Source organism: Bos taurus, chromosome 13, assembly GCF_002263795.3.
Source record: "Bos taurus isolate L1 Dominette 01449 registration number 42190680 breed Hereford chromosome 13, ARS-UCD2.0, whole genome shotgun sequence".
Classification (NCBI taxonomy): domain Eukaryota; kingdom Metazoa; phylum Chordata; class Mammalia; order Artiodactyla; family Bovidae; genus Bos; species Bos taurus.
The window spans coordinates 51,948,157-51,973,507 of NC_037340.1; the positions used below are offsets into that span (position 1 = coordinate 51,948,157).

At 45.7% G+C, this 25,351-nt stretch overlaps 1 protein-coding gene across 3 annotated transcripts in view; it reads left to right on the plus strand.

Annotated features, from left to right (window-relative positions):
• The window catches only part of DNAAF9 (dynein axonemal assembly factor 9), a 173,094-nt gene extending 156,585 nt beyond the window's left edge, over positions 1-16,509 (plus strand). For 2 of the 3 annotated variants that reach the window (XM_010811460.4, XM_010811461.4), the window contains 7 exons: positions 813-899; positions 4,956-5,062; positions 5,379-5,453; positions 9,786-9,991; positions 11,163-11,228; positions 12,461-12,554; positions 13,118-16,509. In XM_010811460.4, coding sequence (XP_010809762.1) covers positions 813-899; positions 4,956-5,062; positions 5,379-5,453; positions 9,786-9,991; positions 11,163-11,228; positions 12,461-12,554; positions 13,118-13,230 — 748 coding nt within the window. In that variant the 3' untranslated portion in view covers positions 13,231-16,509. The remainder of the gene's footprint in view (positions 1-812; positions 900-4,955; positions 5,063-5,378; positions 5,454-9,785; positions 9,992-11,162; positions 11,229-12,460; positions 12,555-13,117) is intronic. The other variant, NM_001079598.2, reaches the window with a different exon arrangement.
• Positions 16,510-25,351: the final 8,842 nt, after the last annotated feature.

Sequence of the window (25,351 nt, forward strand, 5' to 3'; positions counted from 1 at the left end):
GACAGATTGTTGAGGAAAAGGATATTCACTTGACTGAAAGTATTTGTCACTCCATAGACTTATTTACTGCTTCCAAAGACCTTCTCAGTGAAGAGGTCTAATCTAGAAGACATGACATTGACCAAAATATTAAACTTAGCAAGACCACTAATGGAACCAAGTGAGTCATGTGCTTCCTTCACATGACACTGTGGGAGGAACACATCACTCGGCCATTACTCTTGCCATAAGTGTTTAACTGAATCTAATCATGAGGATCAGCCAGACAAATCCAGGTTGTGAGACACAAGACAGCTGACCGTGTGCTCTTCAAAATTGTCAATTCCTTGAGAAACAAAAAGTTGGAGGTATTTTTTCCAGATTGAAGGAAAATTAAAATTATAAATTCAATGAGCGATCCTTGATTGGACCCTGAGTGCCCTGTCCCCACTAAAGGGAGAAATTTGAAAATGGATGTATAGTATTAGATCAATAGTTTCCAACTTTAACATGCATATGAACCTCTTGGGGATCTTATTAAAATGAGGGTCCTGATTTAGTAGATCTGGAGTAGTCTAGATATCCTGCATTTCCAGCAAGCTCCCAGGAGATACCAAGGCTGCTGGTCCTCCATATTAAATTCCCTTAGGTGAGAATTGGTGAGAATGTGCTTGTTTCTAGAGATGCATATTAAAGTATATAAGGGTGAAATAACAAAAAAAAGTGTATATGTATGTACTTGTATGTGTATACAGGGGTGTGGAAGGGAAGGAAAATGTGCAGGTTAAGTTTGATAGTTCTGACTAACCTGGGTTTTCTGTATGTTTTTAAAGGAATGAAGACATTGAACTGATTCTCTCAGAGAACAGTTTTTCAAGTCCTCAGATGCTACGATCTCGATATTTAATGTACCCTGGCTGGCAAGTATTATCATTGAAAAATAGCTAAGATTTCTTTGTAAACTAAATGATTTGTTTATTTACAGGAAAGTAAAAGAAAAAGTGAAAATACCAGGTGTGCTCTGGGAGGGTGACGATGGCAGCTGCAATGGCCTGAAGTCCCAGTAGCTACTGGCCTTGTTAGAATCCCAGTGATCCACATCTCGGTCTCAAATTGAGACCCTTGCTGACTTAAGGAGTCATCTTGTGAGCACTAAGCACAGCAACGTCCTTTGTTTCCTCTAGCTTCTAGTAAGAGTGAGGCAGCTGGCATGGAACCAAGGAGTTACCACCCTTCTGAGTGAAAGAGTCACTCCTGAGAATAGTCAGTCCTCTGGGGTTCCCATCTGACAGATAGGTTGCCTGCTGTTGTGGCCCAGAGGATGTTCTCTTCTCTGCAGGTGGCCTCCCAGCCTAAACCTGTCCTCCCGATTCAGGGGAGCAGAGGAGAAAAGAGAGTGTGAAGTGTACTGTCGTCATATTTCCAGCATCACTTGAGCACTTACTCTGTGCTACACATTGTTCTAAGACTTTGCTCTCCAGTAAAGCAGCCACTAGCCACGTGTGACTACTTAATAAAATTAAATATATATTAATAAAAATTAGGTAAAATTTAGAATTTAGTCTTTAGTCACACAAGATCCTTTTCATGTGCTTAACTATAACTAGCAGCTACTGTGGGACAGTACATTTCCTTCATCACAGAAAGTTCTGTTCACAGTGCCACTCTGAAGAGTTCAGCCTGTGTTATCTCATTAATCCTCAAACCAGGCCCCAAAGTAGATTACATTAGTTTCTTCATTTTAGAGATAAGGTAACTGAGGCAGCCAGGAGTTAAATGTCCTGTCCAAAGTCACACAGCTAGTAGATCAAAGAGTTGGGTTTCAGATTCAGGTTGTGTGGCTTCAGAGCCTGTGCTCTTTTTTTTTTTTTTTTAAGTGTAATAGATTTACAAAGTTATGTTAATTTCTGCTGTATAGCAGAGCCTGTACTCTTATCTGCCATGTTGTACTTGTCCCTGTATGGAAAGGATAACTAGTTTTGCTGTGTTGAAGGTTCAAGGCAAGCCAAAATTGATCCCTCATGTTGGTCTGAATCATCTCTATAATCCTTACTCATTTCTCTCAGCCATCTCTTTATTATCCTTACCCCTCAGCCATGAGTACTGTTTTTTAAAATAGTACAGTCAGTACTATTTTATTTTAAAACACAGGTCGATATGTAAAATTGAAGATTTTCATGCTTATTCTTAAAAGGAACCTCTGGTTTGAGTCACATCATAATTAAATAGTGGGTAAGTAGATCATTCCTTATGCCAAAACAAGACAGTAATATCTTAGCTAAAAAAAAAAAACAGAGAGAGCTTCTGGGGTGAAACTTCTCTAGAGTGGCTGCAGCTGCTGACCTTTGTGCTGCCAAAACTAGGCCTCTGGGCCTAGTCCTGAGACGTCTGCCATCTCTTCTTGGTGCCTCAGGAAGTGCACGCGCTTTTCTGTGTGTGTGTGTGTGTGTGTGTGTGTGTGTGTGTGTGCGTGTGTGTGTGTGTGTGTGTGTGCGTGCGCGCGTTAGTCAGTCGTGTCCGAGTCTTTGCAACCCCTGGTGGACTGTAACCCACCAGGTTTCTCTGTCCATGGAATTCTCCAAGCAAGAACACTGGAGTGGGCTGCCATGCCCTTCTCCAAGCATTCAGATAAATTATTCTTTTATCAAGATCACCATCATCAGACTTCTGTGCATCCCTATACATAACTCCCCTCTGTCCTTGGATGAGGGCCATCACCTCAGAGTGAACAGGCTTTATTAGCTGTAGGATGTCCTCAGCTTTGTGATGTGCAGAGTCTCAGCCATTCCTCTCTCACAGCCCTCTGTTGTCATTGACCCCACACCTACCTCCCCTGGTAGAACAGCTTGTTCCTAGTCTGGAAGGAAACCTTGTACTCTTCCCTTGGCCCCTCCAAATTCTCCTAAGGATGCAACTCTGAACATGGAAGCCTGAGAAGCCCATGGTCTCCAGATAACAGTCTTCAAAAACTGTTATACCACCACCTTGCTTTTAAGAAATAGCAAAAAGTGAGCTACTTTCAACAGTATAAAATTCAAAACTGCAGTGCAATTTTGAAACAAAGAAGACTAATCAGAAAATACAGTAGACTAGAGGAAAGTGTTTGCATCAGATGTGACAAAAGGTTAATATAGTATTTGGGAGGCTTGTTTAGATTTTAAAGAACAGTTGTTGTTGTCATTGTTCAGTCACTCAGTCATGTCCAACTCTTTGTGACCCCATGGACTACAGCATGCCAGGCTTCCCTGTCCTTCACTATCTCCTGGAGCTAGATCAAACTCCTGTCCATTGAGTCAGTGATGCCATCCAACCATCTCATCCTCTGTCATCCCCTTCCTGTCCTGCCTTCAATCTTTCCCAGCATCAGGGTCTTTTCCAATGAGTTGGCTCTTCGCATCAGGTGGCCGAAGTACTGAAACTTCAGCTTCAGCATCGATCCTTATAATGAATATTCAGGATTTATTTCCTTTAGGATTGACTGATTTGATCTTTCTGTCCAAGGATCTCTCAAGAGTCTTCTGCAACACCACAGCTCAAAACCATCAATTCTTCAATGCTCAGTGTTCTTTATGGTCCAACTCTCATATGCATACATGACTATTGGAAAAACCATCGCTTGACTAGACGGACCTTTGTTGACAAAGTAATGTCTCTGCTTTTTAATACGCAGTCTAGGTTTATCATAGCTTTTCTTCCAAGGAATAAGCGTCTTTTAATTTTGTAGCTGCAGTCACCATCTGCAGTGATTTTAGAGCTCAAGAAAATAAGGTCTTTCACTGTTTCCATTGTTAACCCATCTATTTGCCTTGAAGTGATGAGACTGGATGCCATGATCTTAGTTTTTTGAATGTTGAGTTTAAAGCCAGCTTTTTCACCCTACTCTTTCACCTTCATCAAGAGGCTCTTTCGTCCCTCTTTGCTTTCTGCCATAAGGGTGGTGTCGTATGCATATCTGAGGTTATTGATATTTCTCCTGGCAATCTTGATTCCAGCTTGTGCTTCATCCAGCGTGCATCTCTCGTGATGTCCTCTGCATATAAGTTAAATAAGCAGGGTGACAATATTCAGCCTTGATGTACTCTTTCCCAATTTTGAACTAGTCCGTTGTTCCATGTCTGGCTGTAACTGTTGCTTCTTGACCTACATACAGGTTTTGCAGGAGGCAGGTAAGGTGGTCTGATAGTCCCATCTCTAAGAATTTTCCACAGTTTTGTAATTCACACAGTCAAAAGCTTTAGCATAGTCAATGAAGCAGAAGTAGATGTGTTTCTGGAATTCTCTTGCTTTTTCTATGATCCAGTGGATATTGGCTATTTGATTTCTGGTTCCTCTGCCTTTTCTAAATCCAGCTTGAATATCTGGAAGTTCTCAGTTCATGTACTGTTGAAGCCTCGCTTGGAGAATTTTGAGCATTACTTTACTAGCATGTGAAATGAGTGCAATTGTGCGGTAGTTTGAGCATTCTTTGGCATTGCCCTTCTTCGGAATTGGGATGAAAACTAACCTTTTCTAGTCCTGTGGCCACTGCTGAATTTTTCATATTTGCTGGCATATTGAGTACAACACTTTCATAGCATCATCCTTTAGGATTTGAAATAGCTCAACTGGAATTGGCATAGTGGGAGCCCGGAAGAAAGTGGGAGGGGATCCTGAGTAAGAGCCAAAGGGTATGAGGAGGGACCCCTAATCCCAGCTGGGATACTTGAAAGCTTCAAAAGTAGAAGAGGTCTTTGACTTGAAGAAATTGCTAGTCCAAAGAAATTGCTAGTCCGCTCTTCCTTCTCTGAAGGGGCAAACATGCTTTCCAATTCACAATGAAAGAGACATAAATGCTTTCAAATAGGTGTTTTGTACACAAAATGGCATATGAGTAAGGGAGAATTCAAATACAATAATACATTGTTCTATCGAATGTAGTATATAATAACACTCAAAGCCCCAATTACTTATATTTATAATTTTTTAAACCTTTTAAGGTATGAAGGTAAATTTGATGCTGGATCAGTCTTTCCATTGATGGTTCAGATCTGTGTATGGTTTGGTCGTCCCTTGGAGAAGACTCGCTTTGTGGCCAAGTGTAAAGGTAAGCCTTGACTGGAACATGTCCCAGCACTGGTAAAAGAGTGCCCCAGAGTTGTCCCCACTTCCTGGCACCATTTTGATATTCAGTGTGCTGTCTCTTCTCACCATTTGGGTCTGAAAGGAGGCAGAGGAATTTGAGGACCCAGGCATCCCATCCCCTGAGGACAGTGGCAGAGCCACTGGGGGAGGAACTGGTATGAGTACCTGTGAACCCTAGAGGAGGCGCCTTTCCTAGTGCCTAACCCTCCCAGCTGTGCTGCCCTGGCCTTGGTCTCTGCCCCCAGATAAGTAACAGCCCTGTCCTATTCCTCCACCAGCAATTCAGTCCTCCATCAAGCCGAGTCCATTCTCTGGAAACATCTACCACATCCTGGGCAAAGTGAAGTTCTCAGGTAACTGGGGGTTTGAATTTGGGAGCTCTGCACTGTGGAATGATCACATCTCATAATGTGATTTCATAGCCTCCGCTGATGCTTAGCAGACCACTGATGTCTCTTGTTGTTCAGTTGCTGAATTGTGTCTGACTCTTTTCGATTTCATGAACTACATAGCCTGCTAGGCTCCTCTGTCCTCCATTATCTCCTGGAGTTTGCTCAAATTCATGTCCATTCAATTAATGACACTATCTAACCATCTCTTCCTCTGCCACTCCTTCTCCTTTTGCCTTCAATCTTTCCCAGCATCGGAGTCTTTTCCAGTGAGTCAGCTCCTTACGTCAGGTGACCAAAGTATTGGAGTTTCTGCTTCAGCATCAGTCGTTCCAGTGTATATTCAGGGTTGATTTCCTTTAGGATTAACTGGTTTCATCTCCTTGCCGTCTATGGTACTCTCAAAGAGTCTATCACTCCTTCCATTTTTTTCCCCTTCTATTTGCCATGAAGTGATGGGACTGGATGCTATGGTCTTAGTTTTTTTAATGTTGAGTTTCAAGCCAGCTTTTTCACTCTGTTCTTTCATCTTCATCAAGAGCCTCTTTAGTTCCTCTTCACTTTCTGCTATTAGAGTGGTATCATCTGCATATCTGAGCTTGTTGATATTTCTCCTAGCAATCTTTCCAGCTTGTGATTCATCCAGCCTGGCATTTTGCATGATTTACTCTGCAAAGTAAATAAATAAATAAGCAAGGTGACAATATACAGCCTTGACATACTCCTTTCCCAATTGTGAACCAGTCCGTTGTCTCATGTCTGGTTCTACCTGTTGCTTCTTTTTTTTTTTTTTATTTTAATTTATTTATTTTAATTGGAGGTACCTGTTGCTTCTTGACCCACATACAGGTTTCTCAGGATACAGGTAAGGTGGTCTGTATTTCATCTCTGTAAGAATTTTCCAGTTTGTTGTGAACCACACAGAAGCTTTAGCATAGTCAGTGAAGCAGAAGTCCGTTTTACTAGAACTCCCTTACTTTTCCATGAGCCAACAAGTGTTGGCAATTTGAGCTCTGGTTCCTGTCTCTTCGAAACTCAGCTTGTACATCTGAATGTTCTCGGTTCACATACTGCTGAAGCCTAGCTTGAAAGATTTTGAGCATAACCTTGCTAGCATGTGAAATGAGAGCAGTTGTATGGTAGTTTGAACATTCTTTGGCATTGCCCTTTTTTGATATTGGAATGAAAACTGACCTTTTCCAGTCCTGTGGCCACAGCTAAGTTTTCCAGATTTGCTGACATATTGATTACAGTACTTTAAAAGCATCATCTTTCAGAATTTTAAATAGCTCAGCTGGAATTCTGTCTCCTTTTTTAGCTTTGTTTGTAGTAATGCTTCCTACAGCCCATTTGACCTCATACTCCACGATATCCAACTCTAGGTGAGTGACCACACCATCATGGCTATCCAGGTCATTTTTTTATATAGTTCTTCTGTGTATTCTTGGCACCTTTTCTTAATCTCTTCTGCTTTTTCCAGGTCCTTACCATTTCTTTCCTTTGTCATGACCATTCTTGCATGAAGTGTTCCCTTGATATCTCCAGTTTTCTTGAAGAGATCTCTAATTTTTCCCATTCTGTTGTTTTCCTCTGTTTCTTTGCATTGTTCACTTAAGAAGGCCTTCTTATCTCCCCTGGTATTCTCTGAAACTCTGCATTCAGTTGGGTATATCTTTCCCTTTCTCTCTTGCCTTTCACTTCTCTTTTTTTCTCAGTTATTTGTAAAGCCTCCTCAAACAACCACTCTGCCTTCTTGCATTTCTTTTTCTTTGGGGTGGTTTTGGTCATTGCCTCCTGTACATTGTAACAAATCTGCATCCATAGTTCTTCAGGCATTCTGTCTACCAGTTCTAATCCCTTAAATCTATTTGTCACTTCCACTGTATAGTCATAAGGGATTTGATTTAGGTCATATCTAAATTGCCTAGTGGTTTCTCCCTACTTTCTTCAATGTAGCCTGAATTTTGCATTAAGGAGCTGATGATCTGAGCCACAGTCAGCTCCAGGTCCTGTTTTTGCTGACTCTATAGAGCTTCTTCATCTTTGGCTGCAAAGAATATATCAGTCTGATTTCAGTGTTGACTGCCTGGTTATGTCCATGTGTAGAGTCGTCTCTGGGGTTATTGGAAAAGGGAGTTTGCTATGATCAGCTTGTTCTCTTGACAAAACTCTATTAGCCTTTTCCCTGCTTCATTTTTTACTCCAAGGTCATACTTCCCTGTTATTCCAGGTATCTCTTGACTTCCTACTTTTGCATTCCAATCCCTTGTGATGAAAAGGAGATCTTTTTTTGGTGTTAATTCTTCAATGTGCTATAGGTATTCAATGTGCTATAGGCTTCACTGAGTTATGCAAGCCCAATCGCCATGACAAGGCAATGATCCATCAAGATGCCTCTTAGACTCTCTCAAAAAAAAAAAAAAAAAAAAAAAAAACCCTCCCCTCTGGATCTTACACCATCAGGCTCCTCCAGTCTTCCCTTTCATTCAGGATACCAATCTTTCTTCAGGCCCTTCTGCTCTGCAGTGGAAGATCTGTTTTCCTGCCCCTGCATGCACCTGCTCAGGGCCTCTCCTCACAGCTCCTTGACTTCCTTGTTCTAGAGACTTTAACACCGCACCCCTCTTGAGCCATCCATGGCTTCCTCATAGCCCTGTCACCAGGAGCTACCCCAATGCTGAGCTCTCTGGCTCTGGATCTGTTTCTGGTAGAGTCTTCAAGCCCTCTACTTTGCTTCTGCTCCCCTTCAGCAGACCTGTTTAACAGCCTTTGACCACTGGAGCCCTTGCAACCTGAAGTCAGTCAGTCCTGGACTGGGGTTCAGGGAAGTTGTCAAAACAAGGAGCTAGTCAACTCAACATTGGAAAAGGTGAGAATGCTCCAGAGAAAAGGAGCATTTGCTGTGGATCTGAGGCAAAAAGGGCATATTTCAGGAACCAAAAAGAGTTTACTGTGGCTGGGGCCTAGGGGAGGATGTAAGGGAGTGTGTCTGGTTACAGTGTCTTTGGTAGTTACAACAGAAAACTCCAGCTCAACTAGCAGGTGTTAGCTACACAGCAAGAAGTCAGGAGGTCTGGCAGTGTAGCAGGACCACTAAAGACCCAGGTAATACATGGCTTTTGTGTGCTTCCATTCTTAGTGTCAGCTTTTCCTCAGGTTTCCACCCCTCACGGTTGCCAGGTAGTGCTAGAGGCTAGGCATCACATCCAGACAGAACACCCAGCTGATGGAAGAGGCTGGCTATTCCTGTGAGTGGCTCTATCAGTTCCTCAGCACTTCTGTCATTGGCCAAGGTCAACTTGACATTGACCATGGGAAATTCATATTGGGGGAAGAGGATGCTGGGCAGGCAACCAGGAATGTCTGCAGCAGGAACCACTGAGAGTTGTAAGCATGGAATCATCTGAGTTCAGATAGGAAAATTAGGTGACAGAGTCTGTATAAAAGAATCTCTCATGGTCCTTAACCTTTGGCTTAGTTTATGTTATTGAATCAGAAACTTCGGCCCCTCTCTGTAAGCCCCTTACTCAAGCCCTATTCACTCAGGCTTCAACAGACAGCCCCCAACCTGCCTCAGTGGTCTTCATGCCTTCATCTTCCGTCTGCCCTATCATCGTCTCATTTTCTTCCTTATTTAGACCAACTGTTGACCCCTTTCTTGTTCAAGGTGTAAACCTCTCTTTGTTTTAGAGTTCTTATCATGCCTTTTTGGGGACCATTACCCTTTTCTCGTGTCTCCAGTAAATCTTAGCCCCCAGCTCCTCGGCCTATAAACCCAGTCACCTCTTTCCTTTCACCATGTGACCCTCCTCTAGCACTTGTACTGTTGAGCATGCCCTCTTGCCTTGGCCTCTCAGGCCTTGGCTGAAACCCACCCTCTTTACCTGTACCAAGGCGGCTTTCCTTGCTTCTCCTCAACTATCTCTTCCATAGGAGTGACCTGAGCCATCCCCTTCTTCTAATGACTATGTAGGTTTCTCCCATTCAGGGTCCCACAGTCTTTCAAATGCCACAGATGCAGAGTCAGACTCTTCTCCTCCCTCCTGCAAACTTTCTTCCTCTTGTAATCCCCTTCTGGGTTAGTGGTGTCCACCTGATCACCCAATCAACTGAGCTAGAAACTTACATAGTTCCTCCCTTTCTTACTTCATCCTTTCTAATTTGCTGCCAGTCACATCAGTTTTCCCTCCAGCATGTCTTGGGAATCTGTCCCCAACCCAGCTGCACTACCACAGTCTTACTGTGACCTTAACCTTTAGGGGCAGGGTCTCGGGGACTAAAGTGTTCTCCTTACAGACTCTGAGAGGATGATGGAGGTCTGCCACAACACTCTGGCCAACTCCTTGAGTATCGTGCCAGTTTTGGAGGGACCCACACCACCCCCTGACTCCAGAACCTCACCTCAAAGCAGCAGCGGGCAGCAGGAATGCTACCTCGTGTTCATAGGCTGCTCTCTGAAGGAAGAAAGTGTCAAGGACTGGCTGCGGCAGTCGGCTAAGCAGGTGATTTCGAAGCCCAAACAGATCTGGTACCAATATCACCAGACACTTAGGGGTTGCTACTGGCTCTGAGGCAGAAGCCACCCCCGCTCCCAACCCTCTCCCTGCTTTCTCACCACTGGTTCACCTGTCACAGGCTCAGCCAGCATTTTCAGGGACTCTGAGAGTGGGAGGGAGCCCCTGAGGCAAACTCTAGGCAGAATTGTTTCATTGACTATCCTGTGAGCCCGGGTTCTGAAAGCCATTTCCCATTTCTACTTCCCATGGCAGACTGGAGTTACTTATTAGGTGGCTTAACCAGGACCTAGGTGAAACCTAGTTGTTTTGTATGGACCCTGGATGAGCTTAGTGTACTAAACTCAAAATGTCTTCTTAGCTGAACCTAGTTCATAGCCTCTCCTGTGTTCTGAGCCCAGCATCTCCTGTACTTTGGTTCTGTCTCTAGAATGGAGATACAAAAAGATATGCTTAGAGCCCTTTGCAAACCAAGACTCCAAGCATAGACAGCAGAGGCCCCAGGGAGAGGTATGGGGAAGAGGAGGCTTGCCTGTAGATATGAACAAGCATCATTAGTTCGGTACTACAAAGGAAAAAATCTGAACTGGAGTTAAAATCATCTAATATGCTACAAGCTTCAGGTGCTAAGCCTCTGCACATGGTCTGAGGTTTAGCTTATCCTAGAACTCTGGAAATAAAGTTGGCTGCAGCCCAGGTCTCCTGCACATGCCAGGTTGGGACCTGTCTTTTATACTAAGGCGGGAAGGCTGCCTGCAGACTGTGTCTTTCTCAGACTCAGTGGCTGTTATTGTCACTGGGAAAAACTCTTACATGGTATTGGACTATAAGACCTCCAGTCCTTTTGTCTACATGTCTGTCACTGGTGGGATGATTTAGGATTGAGAATCTTCAAAGAGGCAGAAACATACCTATTTACAAAAACATCAGTCTGATTCTGCCACTTGTTACCCCCTGGCATGTAGGACTCTGTGGGGGGAAATTGGTGCTCTCCAGGGGCTGACAGGCAGGGTATTACATCCAGGCCATGACAGCGCTTGTGCTTCCCCCTCTGCTGGCATCTAAGTCACGTAACCAGCCCCCCAGCTCTGACCCTCACCCTTCCATGTACTCCATCAGTTCGGTTGGGACCTAACCCCGCCTTTACTTCTCTGCACAGAAGCCTCAGAGGAAAGCCCTGAAGACCAGGGGGATGCTGACCCAGCAGGAGATCAGGAACATTCATGTGAGTACTCTGTCTTGGAGGCCTAAGTCCCCTCAGTGTCCCAAGGCGGTTCTTGCACAGCTCTGTCCTTTAGGATTCCTGAGTGAGGTGGCTGTTACTGGGACATGCTGGAGGTCCTGCTTCTCTCAGTCTGCAGAGGGAAGCTGGGTAAAGAGAAACCTCCGCTCAGCTGGCCTTGCAGCCTCAGCGAGAAGGACAGGTGACCCCTGGTGTTGATGTGGTCATGAGATTGAGGAAAACCCAGTGCCTGTGGGAGGAACAGATGACATGGAGCTCTGTTTTATCATCCTGTTCAAGCAGCTGCAGAAGTCTTTTCCCCCTACCTTTCCTCTGTCCTAGATATAAACCAGCAAGTGCCCAGGTAAAAACTGTCTAGATCCTGAAGTTGCTCATGGGCAGGTCGTGGAATCCTGAGGCCAGAGCAAAAGGCTCCTTGAGGAACCCGCTCAGACTCCAGGCTGACTCCCAGGCTCTGCCCTAGTCTGCATCCGCACTGAAGCCTTTTCCTGATGGGCTTGGGGGCAAAGGCCAAAAGGACCAGAGAGTCCAGGTGTCTGCATGAGCTGTGTCACCAGTCCCAGTGATGGGCAGGCGGGCAGGACTCTGGACCTCCAGGAGCCCCTGCTGTGGACTTGAGAAAGATCTCTTAATTCCAAAGCCTGGGCAACTCTGCATGTTCCTGGTGAGGAGACTGAGGGCACTTCAGAAGGCAGGCAGTGTTGCTTCCCCAGATGTAGACCTTAAACAAGGATTTGAGTGAAGGTAGTTTATTTGGGAAGTGATTCTGTAAGCTACCAACAGGAAAGTGGGAAAGTAAGAGAGAGAAGAGAAGGGTGTATTGTCAAACCAGTACCACTGTGGGCATCTGGGGCTTAATCCCATTAGGAATTCCAGAGTTCCTCCCTGAGAGGTGGGAGAGCCTTCATTCATTGTTTGATGGCTGCTTGGGGATGGTGTGATGGTGTTAATTCCCTGGCATATCTTTTTTTGGCTGCACTGGGTCTCATGGGCTTTTTGTTGAGGTGCACAAGCTTCTCGTTGTGATGTATGGGCTTAGTTGCCCTGTGGCATGTGGGATCTTCATTCCTCAACCAGGGATCAAACCATACCCCCAGTGGCAGCGCAGAGTCTTAACCACTGGACTGCCAGGGAAATCCCTGTTTTTGTTTTTAATGAATGAGTGAATTATAGGAAATGGTCAGCTTAATTCTAACAAGACTCTCTTCGTACAGGTGAAACGCCACCTGGACCCCCTGCCTGCAGGCTACTTTTATAATGGCACCCAGTTTGTCAACTTCTTTGGTGACAAGACTGATTTTCACCCACGTATCCTTGGAATCTGATGCACAGAGGCTGCGGGGGTGTGAAAGCCTAGCTGTAAAGAGGGTGTCTGCTAGAGCCATCACAGCCCAGCCTTTGGTGCAGGGTGGGTTCGGGAATACACAGCAAGCCACAGAGACTGACTTTTCATTTTGTCCTTTTACAGTCATTAAAATTACATTTCTCCTTCATTCAGTGATAGCTGAGGTTACTCTGTGGGTTGTAGTTTAAATGCAGCTGTGGTAACATCCTGTGGTCATCAGGGAGTCATAATTTACAAGCTGGAGACTGGGTCTGATTATAGTAGTTAATCTGTGAAAAAGGTGGATGGGGTGCTGCTGTGTTTGGTGAAAGTGGAAGGGCTCATTCCTAGGAGCTAGGAAGGGCCCTGTGTCAGTCTCTGTCACACTGTCACATTCTTTGTAGTTGTGGTGCTGCCAGTATATAAAAAAGCCAGTCAGGTACCTTCTGTACAGGCTGAGCAGTCACTCAGCCTATACAGATTCCTCTGGCCTGGGCAGCTCTCTTGGCCCCCAGGCTCAGAGCTTTCTTCCTTAATGAGGTGCCAGTCATGGACCAGTTCATGAATGACTACGTGGAAGAAGCCAACCGGGAAATTGAGAAGTATAACCGTGAGCTGGAGCAGCAGGAGTATCACGACCTCTTTGAGCAGAAGCCCTAGAGGAAGAAGACCTTGGAGATGGACATTGAAAAACGGGATGTCTTAACTTCAGCTCTTCCAAAGGCCTCTCCCTAGAGGGCTGTCTTTGTTCTCCTTGGCCTTTGTGTGCTGCTTGAGTGCATGTTGTCTTTATTCTCTATACAGCGCTGAAGAGCATCACCTGCACCACTGATACTTGGCAGCGGGGTGAGGGTGGGGGGGTCCTCATGGAGGATGAGCAGACAGATACTTCCCTTCGTTTGCAGCTGGCAGTCCAGGACCTCTGGGTCTCTGATAACAGTATTTTCTTTGGGCTGTTGCAGCACTGTGTGAGGGTGGGGAGAAGCATTTGGATTGCACAGAGTAGCTGTTGATACACAAAGAATCCTGGCTGTCCAAACTGTGGTCATGGCTGCGGGGCCTGGGCCACCACAGGCCTCAGGCTTCAGACACTGCCCCAGGAGAGCCTTTCTCCCCAGTGGAATGCCTGCCTCCCTGGTTCAGCCCCTTCCATTGAAGGTTCGGTCCCTGTTGACCCTGTGCCCAGTCCTGGAGGACGCAGCACAAGCCCTGGCCAATCCCAACCATCAGAGCCAGCAGCTTGGACTGAGATCAGTAGTTTCTTCTAAAATGAGGGGATTTCCCTTATGGACTAAACTGAGGAGAAAGACTTGTTGCTTTCCAAAAGTGTGGCTTTTGAATTGACACAAGCAGCCCGCCTTGGGATCGGTTTTGAGCTCTGCTCATGTCATCAGTCTGGTTTGCCTAATAATTCTGGGATGAGAAAAACTGCTGCTCAGGCCTTGCTGGCAGTGTCTTGCCTCACTGTTAAGGGCAGTGTCCTTCAACTGCATAGTCTTAGGCCCAGGGTTCTGATCGCTTATGGGACATCTTCACTTAAAGGGCATTCAGTCTTTGGCACCCATACCTCCCCTCAGTCTTGCCAGGGAAAGCCTGGTTTTCAGCCCAACCTTTAGGCAACTCATGTCCCCAGGCATCATTGCTGGCCTTGGACTAGTTTGGCTCCTGAGAACCAGGAATTTCAGAGCCTTCCAATATCGAAGTTAGAATTCCTTCTAGTAGCTTTTTTCCAGCTGAACTAAAAAGCAGAGGGGAATTTCAAGTGTATCCCATGCCTGACTTCCAGAATTAGTACAGGGAAGAGAGAGGTCACTTATGTGATGTCTGTTAGGACTTCAGCGCCTCAGCTGCCTAGATTGTAAATGATTTCTGAATTTCACTTTTTTTTTTTTTGCATGCCTTAGAAAGGAGCACATAGGCAAAACCAGCAAAGTTTTTAGTAACGTAGAGGGGTTTTTTAGAAAGGGCCCTGGCACAGAAGAGAGAGAAAAACGATGGAGCACATGTGATCTGTCACACAGAGGCCTGCATGCAAGTAGTAAAGCAGTTGTTAAGGGCTTGTTAGTAAAATGTACTTAATGTTAGAAAAAAATTTGCATTTGAAGCCAAATGAACAATACTCCAAATACCATTTAATAAGAACTCTTGCATGAAGAAAGGCTTCTGAAAAGACCCATGTGCTCCAGTCCCAGCTCCAAAGCTGCTGGTGACAAAGGCCCACATGTGGAGCCCCAGTCTAGGAGCCCTTCACTTCTAGCTGGCCAGAGGCTGGGGTCCACAGTAGGCCTTCCTCTGCTTCAGAATCAATAACCAAGATCTTAAGTGCAATTGATGAGATAAGCAATGAGTTACTGTAGCTTCCTTTAGCTCTACCGAGCTCTTTTTAAAAACTCAAACTTGAGCAGCCTGGTGGGGGGAGCGGGGTGGGGAGGTTTGGGGTCGGGGAACAACAGGCCATCTGCCTCAGGTAGATTGCTGTGAACATTTAAATGAATGCTCTCTTTCTTGGAGCTTGAGCCATTTCCTGGCTGCTACACAAAAGAGTTTTTAAAGAGAGGTCGGAAGCCCACCCATAAAAGTGGGTCTTAAACACTGTGTGGGGCTATACCTCCTGGTGGTCTTGGTTTCTGACCATTGTCCATAGAAATGCTCTCTCACCAACTTGCCCCACTGTCCCAATTCCTCTCCTGTTAGAGGGGAAACTGTGATTACCTCAACTTGAATATGAAACTGTGATTGAAAAAAGTCAAAAGGTTAAGTTTCAAAGCCAAAAAGGCAAAACTGGCTGAGGCTTCCATAGATACTCCTCAGCCTACTTGGGAGTATGAAGGGCACACTGGCGAAAGGGCATTCCTTGGGGCACACTGGCTGTGCCCTGGTAAATAGGCACACTGTGGTGCACTGTGTGAGCTCCTTGAGAACTGAGACTGGAAGGGTGCTTCCTCCCCACACTGCTCCTTCTGGAACCTTTGGGGCCTCTGGGTTTTTAATGTGAAGTTTAATATCCACTTGATGCTTCTGGGCACTCCAGGTGGAGGTGTGGTGTCTTAGGCTGTCTCTAGAGGAAGGGTCTTGACACTGTGTTTGACATTTTGACCTTAGAAGTGGATACCAGGGATCCAGCAGAGACATTGGTTCCCAGGGACAGGCAAAGTTCTCCAGGAGCTTAATGCTTTTTGCCAACTTTCCTATTAGCAGCTTCAGTTTTATATCACCCCGAGTGAGTGTGATAATGTTGAAGTCGCTGAAGTTATAGGTTATTTTACATTTTGATGTGGGATTTTTCTTTTTTTTTTTGATTGGAAAGAGGAGGCAGATATTGGAGAAAAGGGATCACCCTAGGAAGGGGCCACTGGCAAGGAGTGGCATTGGCCCCACAGAGCCCTGGGGGCTCTGACCTGAGGCCTAGACACTAGGCCCTGTGGGTCACAAAAAGTACCCTCCTAAATTCTATTAGGATTTTGAAAACTTTTGCACAGTAATAAGCTCTGGGTTTGCTCTTCAGGCTTCTCAAAAGGGAAAAGTTAAAGACTATAAGCTATTAAGTATTCCAGCCATGTTGCTGACCTAGATGGATAGTTGTACCTCAAAAAGTAGGTGAGAAATGGCTTCCTCATCGCCCCAGGTTGTCAAATACTAATGACAGAAGAGCTCACTTATGTGCCAAAATTGACTTTTATACTAGTTTTTCAGTGCTTTAATATTTGTAACTTAAATTTTAAAACTATTTACAAACACTACTGTAACTTCAGTGAAACAATTGTGTGATTGAAGCTTTTTGCTTATTATAGTATTTATTACACTACTTCAGTAAATATATAAGAGTAGCTTTCAATTTATTTTTATATTATTTTCATGTTTTTACTTGCAGTTGTGTATGTGAATTTACCTTGTTAACTGAGATGTAATGCTAAGGACCAATAAACTGTCACTGAACAAGCAGGGCCTCCAGTAGTTGCCTGTTGCTATGGTCCCAAAGTGTTCTTGGGGATTGAAGAGGTGGCCTGGGATTGGGGACCTCTCTGCAGCTTCCCTGGGAACGCCTCTTTGTTGGGGCTGTTGCAGGAGGGGTCCTGGGGACTTGACTCCCCTCCCCGGAGCTCTGAGCCACTGCTGCCATGAATACAATTCATAAGAGGCCACTTTGGCCTGCGGTGGGTACTCTCTGAGAGTTCCAGATCCCAAGGAGGACCTCGAGAAGCCAGCTTGTGCGTACAGGGGTCCTGGGGCCCCAGAAATAAGTTCTCCCACCTCACCCTAAGAAACTACATCTGCTGCCTTCGGGCTTGACCGTCAGGGCACCTGGCCTGCACCAGGCTGCATTAAGAACCATTGCTTCACAGGCTGGTCAGATCAGATCAGTCGCTCAGTCGTGTCCGACTCTTTGCCACCCCTTGAATCGCAGCACGCCAGGCCTCCCTGTCCATCACCAACTCCTGGAGTTCACTCAGACTCACGTCCATCGACTCAGTGATGCCATCCAGCCATCTCATCCTCTGTCGTCCCCTTCTCCTCCTGCCCCCAATCCCTCCCAGCACCAGAGTCTTCTCCAATGAGTCAACTCTTCGCATGAGGTGGCCAAAGTACTGGAGTTTGAGCTTTAGTATCATTCCCTCCAAAGAAATCCCAGGGCTGATCTCCTTCAGAATGGACTGGTTGGAACTCCTTGCAGTCCAAGGGACTCTCAAGAGTCTTCTCCAACACCACAGTTCAAAAGCATCAATTCTTCGGCGCTCAGCCTTCTTCACAGTCCAACTCTCACATCCATACATGACCACAGGAAAAACCATAGCTTTGACTAGACGAACCTTTGTTGGCAAAGTAATGTCTCTGGTTTTCAATATGCTATCTAGGTTGGTCATAACCTTCCTTCCAAGGAGTAAGTGTCTTTTAATTTCATGGCTGCAGTCACCATCTGTAGTGATTTTGGAGCCCAGAGAAATAAAGTCTGACACTGTTTCTACTGTTTCCCCATCTATTTCCCATGAAGTGATGGGACTGGATGCCATGATCTTCGTTTTCTGAATGTTGAGCTTTAAGCCAACTTTTTCACTCTCCACTTTCACTTTCATCAAGAGGCTTTTTAGCTCCTCTTCACTTTCTGCCATAAGGGTCGTGTCATCTGCATATCTGAGGTTATTGATATTTCTCCCGGCAATCTTGATTCCAGCTTTTGCTTCTTCCAGTCCAGCGTTTCTCATGATGTACTCTGCATATAAGTTAAATAAACAGAGTGACAATATGCAGCCTTGACGAACTCCCTTTCCTATTTGGAATCAGTCTGTTGTTCCATGTCCAGTTCTAACTGTTGCTTCCTGACCTGCATACAAATTTCTCAAGAGGCAGATCAGGTGATCTGGTATTCCCATCTCTTTCAGAATTTTCCACAGTTCATTGTGATCCACACAGTCAAAGGCTTTGGCATAGTCAATAAAGCAGAAATAGATGTTTTTCTGGAACTCGCTTGGTTTTTCCATGATCCAGCGGATGTTGGCAATTTGATCTCTGGTTCCTCTGCCTTCCAGCTTGAACATCAGGAAGTTCATGGTTCATGTATTGCTGAAGCCTGGCTTGGAGAATTTTGAGCATTACTTTACTAGCGTGTGAGATGAGTGCAATTGTGCGGTAGTTTGAGCATTCTTTGGCATTGCCTTTCTTTGGGATTGGAATGAAAATTGACCTTTTCCAGTCCCATGGCCACTGCTGAGTTTTCCAGATTTGCTGGCATATTGAGTGCAGCACTTTCACAGCATCATCTTTCAGGATTTGAAATAGATCAACTGGAATTTCATCACCTCCACTAGCTTTGTTCGTAGTGATGCTTTCTAAGGCCCACTTGACTTCACATTCCAGTGAAGTCAGTGATCACACCATCGTGATTATCTGGATCATGAAGATCTTTTTTGTACAGTTCTTCTGTGTATTCTTGCCATCTCTTCTTAATATCTTCTGCTTCTGTTAGGTCCATACCATTTCTGTCCTTTATGAAGCCCATCTTTGCATGAAATGTTCCCTTGGTATCTCTAATTTTCTTGAAGAGATCCCTAGTCTTTCCCATTCTGTTGTTTTCCTCTATTTCTTTGCATTGATCGCTGAAGAAGGCTTTCTTATCTCTCCTTGCTATTCTTTGGAACTCTGCATTCAGATGCTTATATCTTTCCTTTTCCCCTTTGCTTTTCACTTCTCTTCTTTTCACAGCTATTTGTAAGGCCTCCCCAGACAGCTATTTTGTTTTTTTGCATTTCTTTTCCACGGAAATGGTCTTGATACCTGTCTCCTGTACAATGTCACGAACCTCATTCCATAGTTCATCAGGCACTCTGTCTATCAGATCTAGGCCCTTAAATCTATTTCTCACTTCCACTGTATAATCATAAGGGATTTGATTTAGGTCATACCTGAATGGTCTAGTGGTTTTCCCCACTTTCTTCAATTTAAGTCTGAATTTGGCAATAAGGAGTTCATGGACTGAGCCACAGTCAGCTCCTGGTCTTGTTTTTGCTGACTGTATAGAGCTTCTCCATCTTTGGCTGCAAAGAATATAATCAATCTGGTTTCGGTGTTGACCATCTGGTGATGTCCATGTGTAGAGTCTTCTCTTGTGTTGTTGGAAGAGGGTGTTTGCTATGACCAGTGCATTTTCTTGGCAAAACTCTGTTAGTCTTTGCCCTGCTTCATTCCGTATTCCAAGGCCAAATTTGCCTGTTACTCCAGGTGTTTCTTGACTTCCTACTTTTGCATTCCAGTCCCCTGTAATGAAAAGGACATCTTTTTTGGGTGTTAGTTCTAAAAGGTCTTGTAGGTCTTCATAGAACCGTTCAACTTCAGCTTCTTCAGCGTTACTGGTTGGGGCATAGACTTGGATTACTGTGATATTGAATGGTTTGCCTTGGAAACAAACAGAGATCATTCTGTCATTTTTGAGATTGCATCCAAGTACTGCATTTCGGACTCTTTTGTTGACCATGATGGCCACTCCATTTCTTCTGAGGGATTCCTGCCCACAGTAGTAGATATAATGGTCATCTGAGTTAAATTCACCCATTCCAGTCCATTTCAGTTCACTGATTCCTAGAATGTCGACATTCACTCTTGCCATCTCTTGTTTGACCACTTCCAATTTGCCTTGATTCATGGACCTGACATTCCAGGTTCCTATGCGATATTGCTTTTTACAGCATCAGACCTTGCTTCTATCACCAGTCACATCCCCAGCTGGGTATTCTTTTTGCTTTGGCTCCATCCCTTCATTCTTTCTGGAGTTATTTCTCCACTGATCTCCAGTAGCATATTGGGCACCTACTGACCTGGGGAGTTTCTCTTTCAGTATCCTATCATTTTGCCTTTTCATACTGTTCATGGGGTTCTCAAGGCAAGAATACTGAAGTGGTTTGCCATTCCCTTCTCCAGTGGACCACATTCTATCAGATCTCTCCACCATGACCCGCCAGTCTTGGGTGGCCCCCTCATCCAAGGTAAGAAGCAGCGGCTGCGCTTTGCTGGAGCAGCCATGAAGAGATACCCCACGCCCAAGGTAAGAGAAACCCAAGTAAGACGGTAGGTGTTGCAAGAGGGCATCAGAGGGCAAACACACTGAAACCATACTCACAGAAAACTAGTCAATCTAATCACACTAGGACCACAGCCTTGTCTAACTCACAGGCTGGTAGCTCGGTTTAATTCTGGCCATAGCCCCACAAGGAGGCCACACATTCCCACTTTAATAATGGGCAATGAGCAAGGCACGAAGAGTCCAGTAGTTGGCCCAGGGGGCAGACTCACTGCCCTTGCCCTGTTACATCTGAGCACCCCTCCTGGCACACCCTCGGTCAGGCGGGCCTTGGAACCACATGGTCCAAGCGAGAGGTTGGCAGAGCCCCTGGAGCTCTTAGGGAAAGGCAAGACGACAGCATGCTTCCTGCCGCAGGTGGTGCACTGAGGCCTGGGGGCTCGCTCACATTCTGTATCTATCTACCCAGGCTGGGATAAGGGGCTTCCATCATTTCGGGGGGAAAAAGGCTAACTGGAGAGGTCACCACCAATATCCACAGAGACCCTGCTTCCTTCCTATACCACCTTCAACGCAGAGGCCTCTGGACAAAGAAGTGTCCCATTGGGAGGATCTGGGCACTGACTCAAGGGGCGGAGTACCACAGCCTCCCTCAAATTAAGGTTGGGAAGGCGGTCTTGGGTTTGGAGGCTTGACATGATCAATCAGTCATGTACAAACCAAAGGCAAAACTGCCTGCAAGGGACGAAGAGAATTGGGGGAGGGGTCTTGGCCACAGTATGGTTATCACCCTCCTCACAACCTGCTTATCCAGAGCCTCTCAACACACCCACCTCTTTCCCCCTTGCCCCATCCTGCAGGGCGTGAAACTTGATGGAGCTCCTGTGCTTGCACTTCCCGGAAACGACCAGGGTGTGGGGATTACCCGCAGAGAACTGTCAGGGAGGAGAGGCAGACAGTAAATGGTGAACAGCTCCAGGGCTGGATGATCTTCTGAGAACCAGGAGGACTCAGATGTCTGAGGATGGGGAAGGGGGCCTTTCCCACCAGGGCTCCACAGCAGGGATGAAAGTGGCTACTGAACTGAACCCTAGGGGCATGCTTGACCAAGCCAGAGTCCCAGAATCAGGGCGTCATGGTGGGACAGACATGTGGAAAGTGGTTTGGAGCAGAAGGTGGAACTGCTAAAAAATCACTGTGAGGAGCACAGAGGAATGCTGATGTGTTCATTTCTATCATATAATCTAGGGAACAGCCCAAAGAAAATCTCACTATGACCCTACTGCCAGTTCATGATGGAATGGCTTGCTTGCTCTATAAGGAGTCCAGAGTAGTACCAGCTTCAAGTTCAGCTGGTCTCATGTCATCAGAGTCCTTTCCATCTTTAGTGATTTCTCTGCTGGCAGTAAGCTTCCTCTATGCCACTAACAAGCTCAATACCCTAAGGCAAGACCCAGCCTCCCTCTCCAGAGGCAACCCCAAAATCTGGGGTCATATTCTCATCCCTGAATCAGTCAGTGGTCAGGAGTCACTGATGGGCCTGGCCAAGGGTCACTGCACATGTATGAGGGCCCCCAACATTATTTGGGAGCTGGATTCCCCAAAGAAGGGTTTGTTCCCCTTCTTTGGATGTGCAGTGTAGGATCAGCACTGCACATCCAGCTGGAGGCTATTTCTGAGCTTTTCTGTTAAAACCAGATATCTATTGGATTTAAAATGTTTTGCTTTCTGCTAGTCTTTTCCAGTACAAGTGATAGCAAACAGTTGTTTGTTGCTGTGGTGATGATTGGTAGTAGTGACTTATAATCTTGATTAAGAGTAGTGACGTTTACAACGTTTTTTAAAACTAAAAGACATTTGAAAACATCTATTCACTAAGATATTTGCGTGCTCGCCCCCCACCCCCGCCGACCCCGAAGATGGAGAAAAGCTCTCTACTGCCTCTGGATACCCAGGGACATCAGTATTCCATGGGAACCTGTTTGATAACATTTTTTTTTTCCTCCCCTTAATTAAAAGACAGGATTCTGCACTTCCCCCGCCATGGCCCAGGCTCAATTCCTGGCCAGGGAACTGATTCGACCAAAAAAAGAAAGATCATTTAGACTGTAATGCGACTCATTGGTGGGGTAAGAAGTAGACCAATTAGAGAGTGATTCTGAAGGAACGGTTGACAGATGAGATGACTAATGAGACAAGAGCCAAGGGGATGATCTTAAGGTAGAAGTGGAAAAAGCCAAAGTGGAAAAAACCCCAACTTTCTGAAACAACTCCAAAACTTTTTTGTTTCATTCTCCAAAAATCTGAAGAAAAAATAAATTTGTTTATCCACAAATTATTCCTGTTTTGCCCAGGACTTTACATGGCTAAACTAATGAGCCAAAATGACTAGGTTAAAAAATTGTATCAAGGTCAACAAATTTTACATCAAACTGATAAATAATAATAAATCTGAAAAAAAAAGCTAACCAAATAAAGTTAACTGTATTTACATCCTACCATTACTACTGTTTTTCCCATACCAGTAAAGAAGTTAAACTTTTTTCCTTCATAGCTTCAAATTTTTAAGACCTTTACATCTTTACTCTGAAATTTCATGCCTGGGTGAATGTACAAATAATAGCAAAATAAAGACAACAGGAAGAGAAAAGATGGTTTGATAACCAGAAATTCATGGAATTTTCTACTAAAAACATGCAGTTTCTAGATAACTAATAAAAATCTGGGTTTCCAAGGTGGCTCAGTAGTAAAGTATCTGCCTGCCAATTCAGGAGACATGGATTTGCTCCCTGGGTAGGGAAGATTCCCCTAGAGAAGGAAATGCACTCCAGTATTCTTGCCTGGGAAACGTCATGGACAGGGGAGCCCATCAGGCTTCAGTCATGCGGTTGCAGAGAGTTGGACATGACTAAGCACGAATACTCTGTAATGACCTACAATAGGAAGAGAATCTGAAACACAGTGGGTCTATATATACATAAACTGATTCACTTTGCTGTACAGCAGAAACTAACACAACATTGTAAGTCAACCATACTCCAATAAAAATTAATTTTAAAAAGATTCAATTTCAACCTCTTTTATAGGTAAAAAGGGTCAGAGACACAAAGAGGCTGGACATCTTGCCCAAGGGTTCTGTCCTGTGCCTTCCCCACTCACTTTTCTACGCATCCAGCTTCCTTAGGGGCGCTTCCTACCAGGAGCTGTAGGTCACTTGAAAGGCAGCCGAAGTGGTGCCACAGGCAGTGTCAGCCCTGAATGATGAGCTTGAAGCAGAACATTGGGCAGCTCCTTGACACAGGGGGTCAAGAGAATGAGAACCATGGATAAGGAGGATGTGGGGCACACATAAAGGCTAAGGAGGGCAGTGATGGCCAGAAGGGTGACAGGCCACCTGGAAGGACTTAGGTGGCTGGTGATAGGGTCCAAATGAAGTGGGGCCTGAGGGTAGATGAGAGTGGGGAATTTTGGGGCCCAGCTCTGCTGGGAATACAGATTCCTGGACCCCTGTAGGGATACCCTGGAGAAGGAGGAGGAGAAGTGGTATCTGTCTGCTAGGAGTTTTTTGGCTGAGAAGCTGGGCTGCAGAACTGGAACCAAGGTCAGAAGGCATGAAGGCAATGGGGCAGCTCTGGAACCTTCCTGCTCAACAGCCTGCTGAATGGCACTAGATTCTGACTCTCGAGTATGGGGGGGCGGGATGGCAAGGGCACAGAGGAATGTTGTCCTGAGGGGAACAGGTTCTTCTGGCCCTCCACAGAGCTCCTTGCCTTCCTGGCTGCCGTTATAGGAACTTGGATCTTCCTGAGGTAGATGGCAACTCCCTCAGTAGAGGAAAAAGGCATCAAGCTATGTTATTTGAGCAACAAGGGTCTTCCTCTCACCTACCCAGGGGCCTGGAGAGGTCCCCCAGGAGAGCAGGGAGGCCCTAGTCTCTCCCTCAGCCCCTCCAGCACCACTGGAGGCTTAGTGTGGGAGCAGCGTCTCTCCTCCCAGGAACAGTGAGGAGGTGGTGCAGCCACAGCTGAGAGAAGGGCTGTGAGGGGCTGGGAATGCTGGTCAAGGCTGCCTGCCGTGGGCAGCAAGGAGCCCCAAGAGGCTTGTGACTCCAGGGAAAGCCTGAGGCTGTAGATGTGGGAAGCCATGCTTGCCAAGGGTTCAAGGAAGGTGAGGGCAATGGGACAGGGCAGACTGGAAGTAGAAAAACAAGGACCTGGTGACATCTAAAGAGTCCAAGTTACAGGAAGGAGGCAGAGGGAGTCAGGAATATCTGGCTGGAAAATGTGAGTGGGAGTAGAGGATGAAGGCTAAAGAGGTCATCTGGGGGCTTCACGGCTTGAAAATTTCCAGGAACTGTGTATGGATCCAGGTGTTGGTCATGTGTTCAATATGTCATGTATTTATTGAGCATCTACTACACCAGTGTTTTGCTGATGAAAGATTACCATACAACTGCTCTCAAGGAGATCACAGTCTAACCTGGAAGATGGACCAGGCAGCAAAGTAAGAAGAATAAAGAAGCGTGTGCTACAGTTAGGGGTCATAAGGATCTGTGGAAGGAAACAGGAATGAACTTTAGATGATGTGAGCTGAAGGAGGAACTGAACCATGATAAGAGCGGTGGACATGACACATCTTCCAGACACTCAGACTCTCCAGGCCTGGAGGCAGGTAGGGGCCAGTTGTGTTGGAGGAATTGTTGGCAGCCACGTGGCTGGAACAGTGCCCTCCTGAGAGGAGGAGAAGGGGACGACAGAGGATGAGATGGTTGGATGGCATCACTGACTCGACGGACATGAGTTTGAGCAAGCCCCGGGAGTTGGTCATGGACAGGGAAGCCTGGTGTGCTGCAGTCCATGGGGTCGTCAAACATGACCGAGCGACTGAACTGAACTGAACTGAGAGCAGAAGTCTGGGATGAGATAGGAAACAGGCAGGTGCCAGCTTGTACAGCACTCCCTAACCCACACCCCTGTTCCCCTGGGCCATAGCAGAGTGTTTGCTTTTATTTATTTCCTAAATGCCATGAGAAGCCATTGGAGGCAGAGAATGGATGGTGGGTGGGGGCAAGTCAGAGGGCCAGATGAAGGATGATGTGCAAACGCAGAACTGAGCTCTATTTTGAAGGTAAACCTAACAGAACTTACTCATGGATCTGTGGATGAGTTGGGTCCAGGGCAGCCAGATAGATGGTGGTGAATAGTGGACTCAGGAGCTCTATTTTCCCTGAATTTCATCTGAATTCCCAATTTGTCATCCAGGTTGGGGACA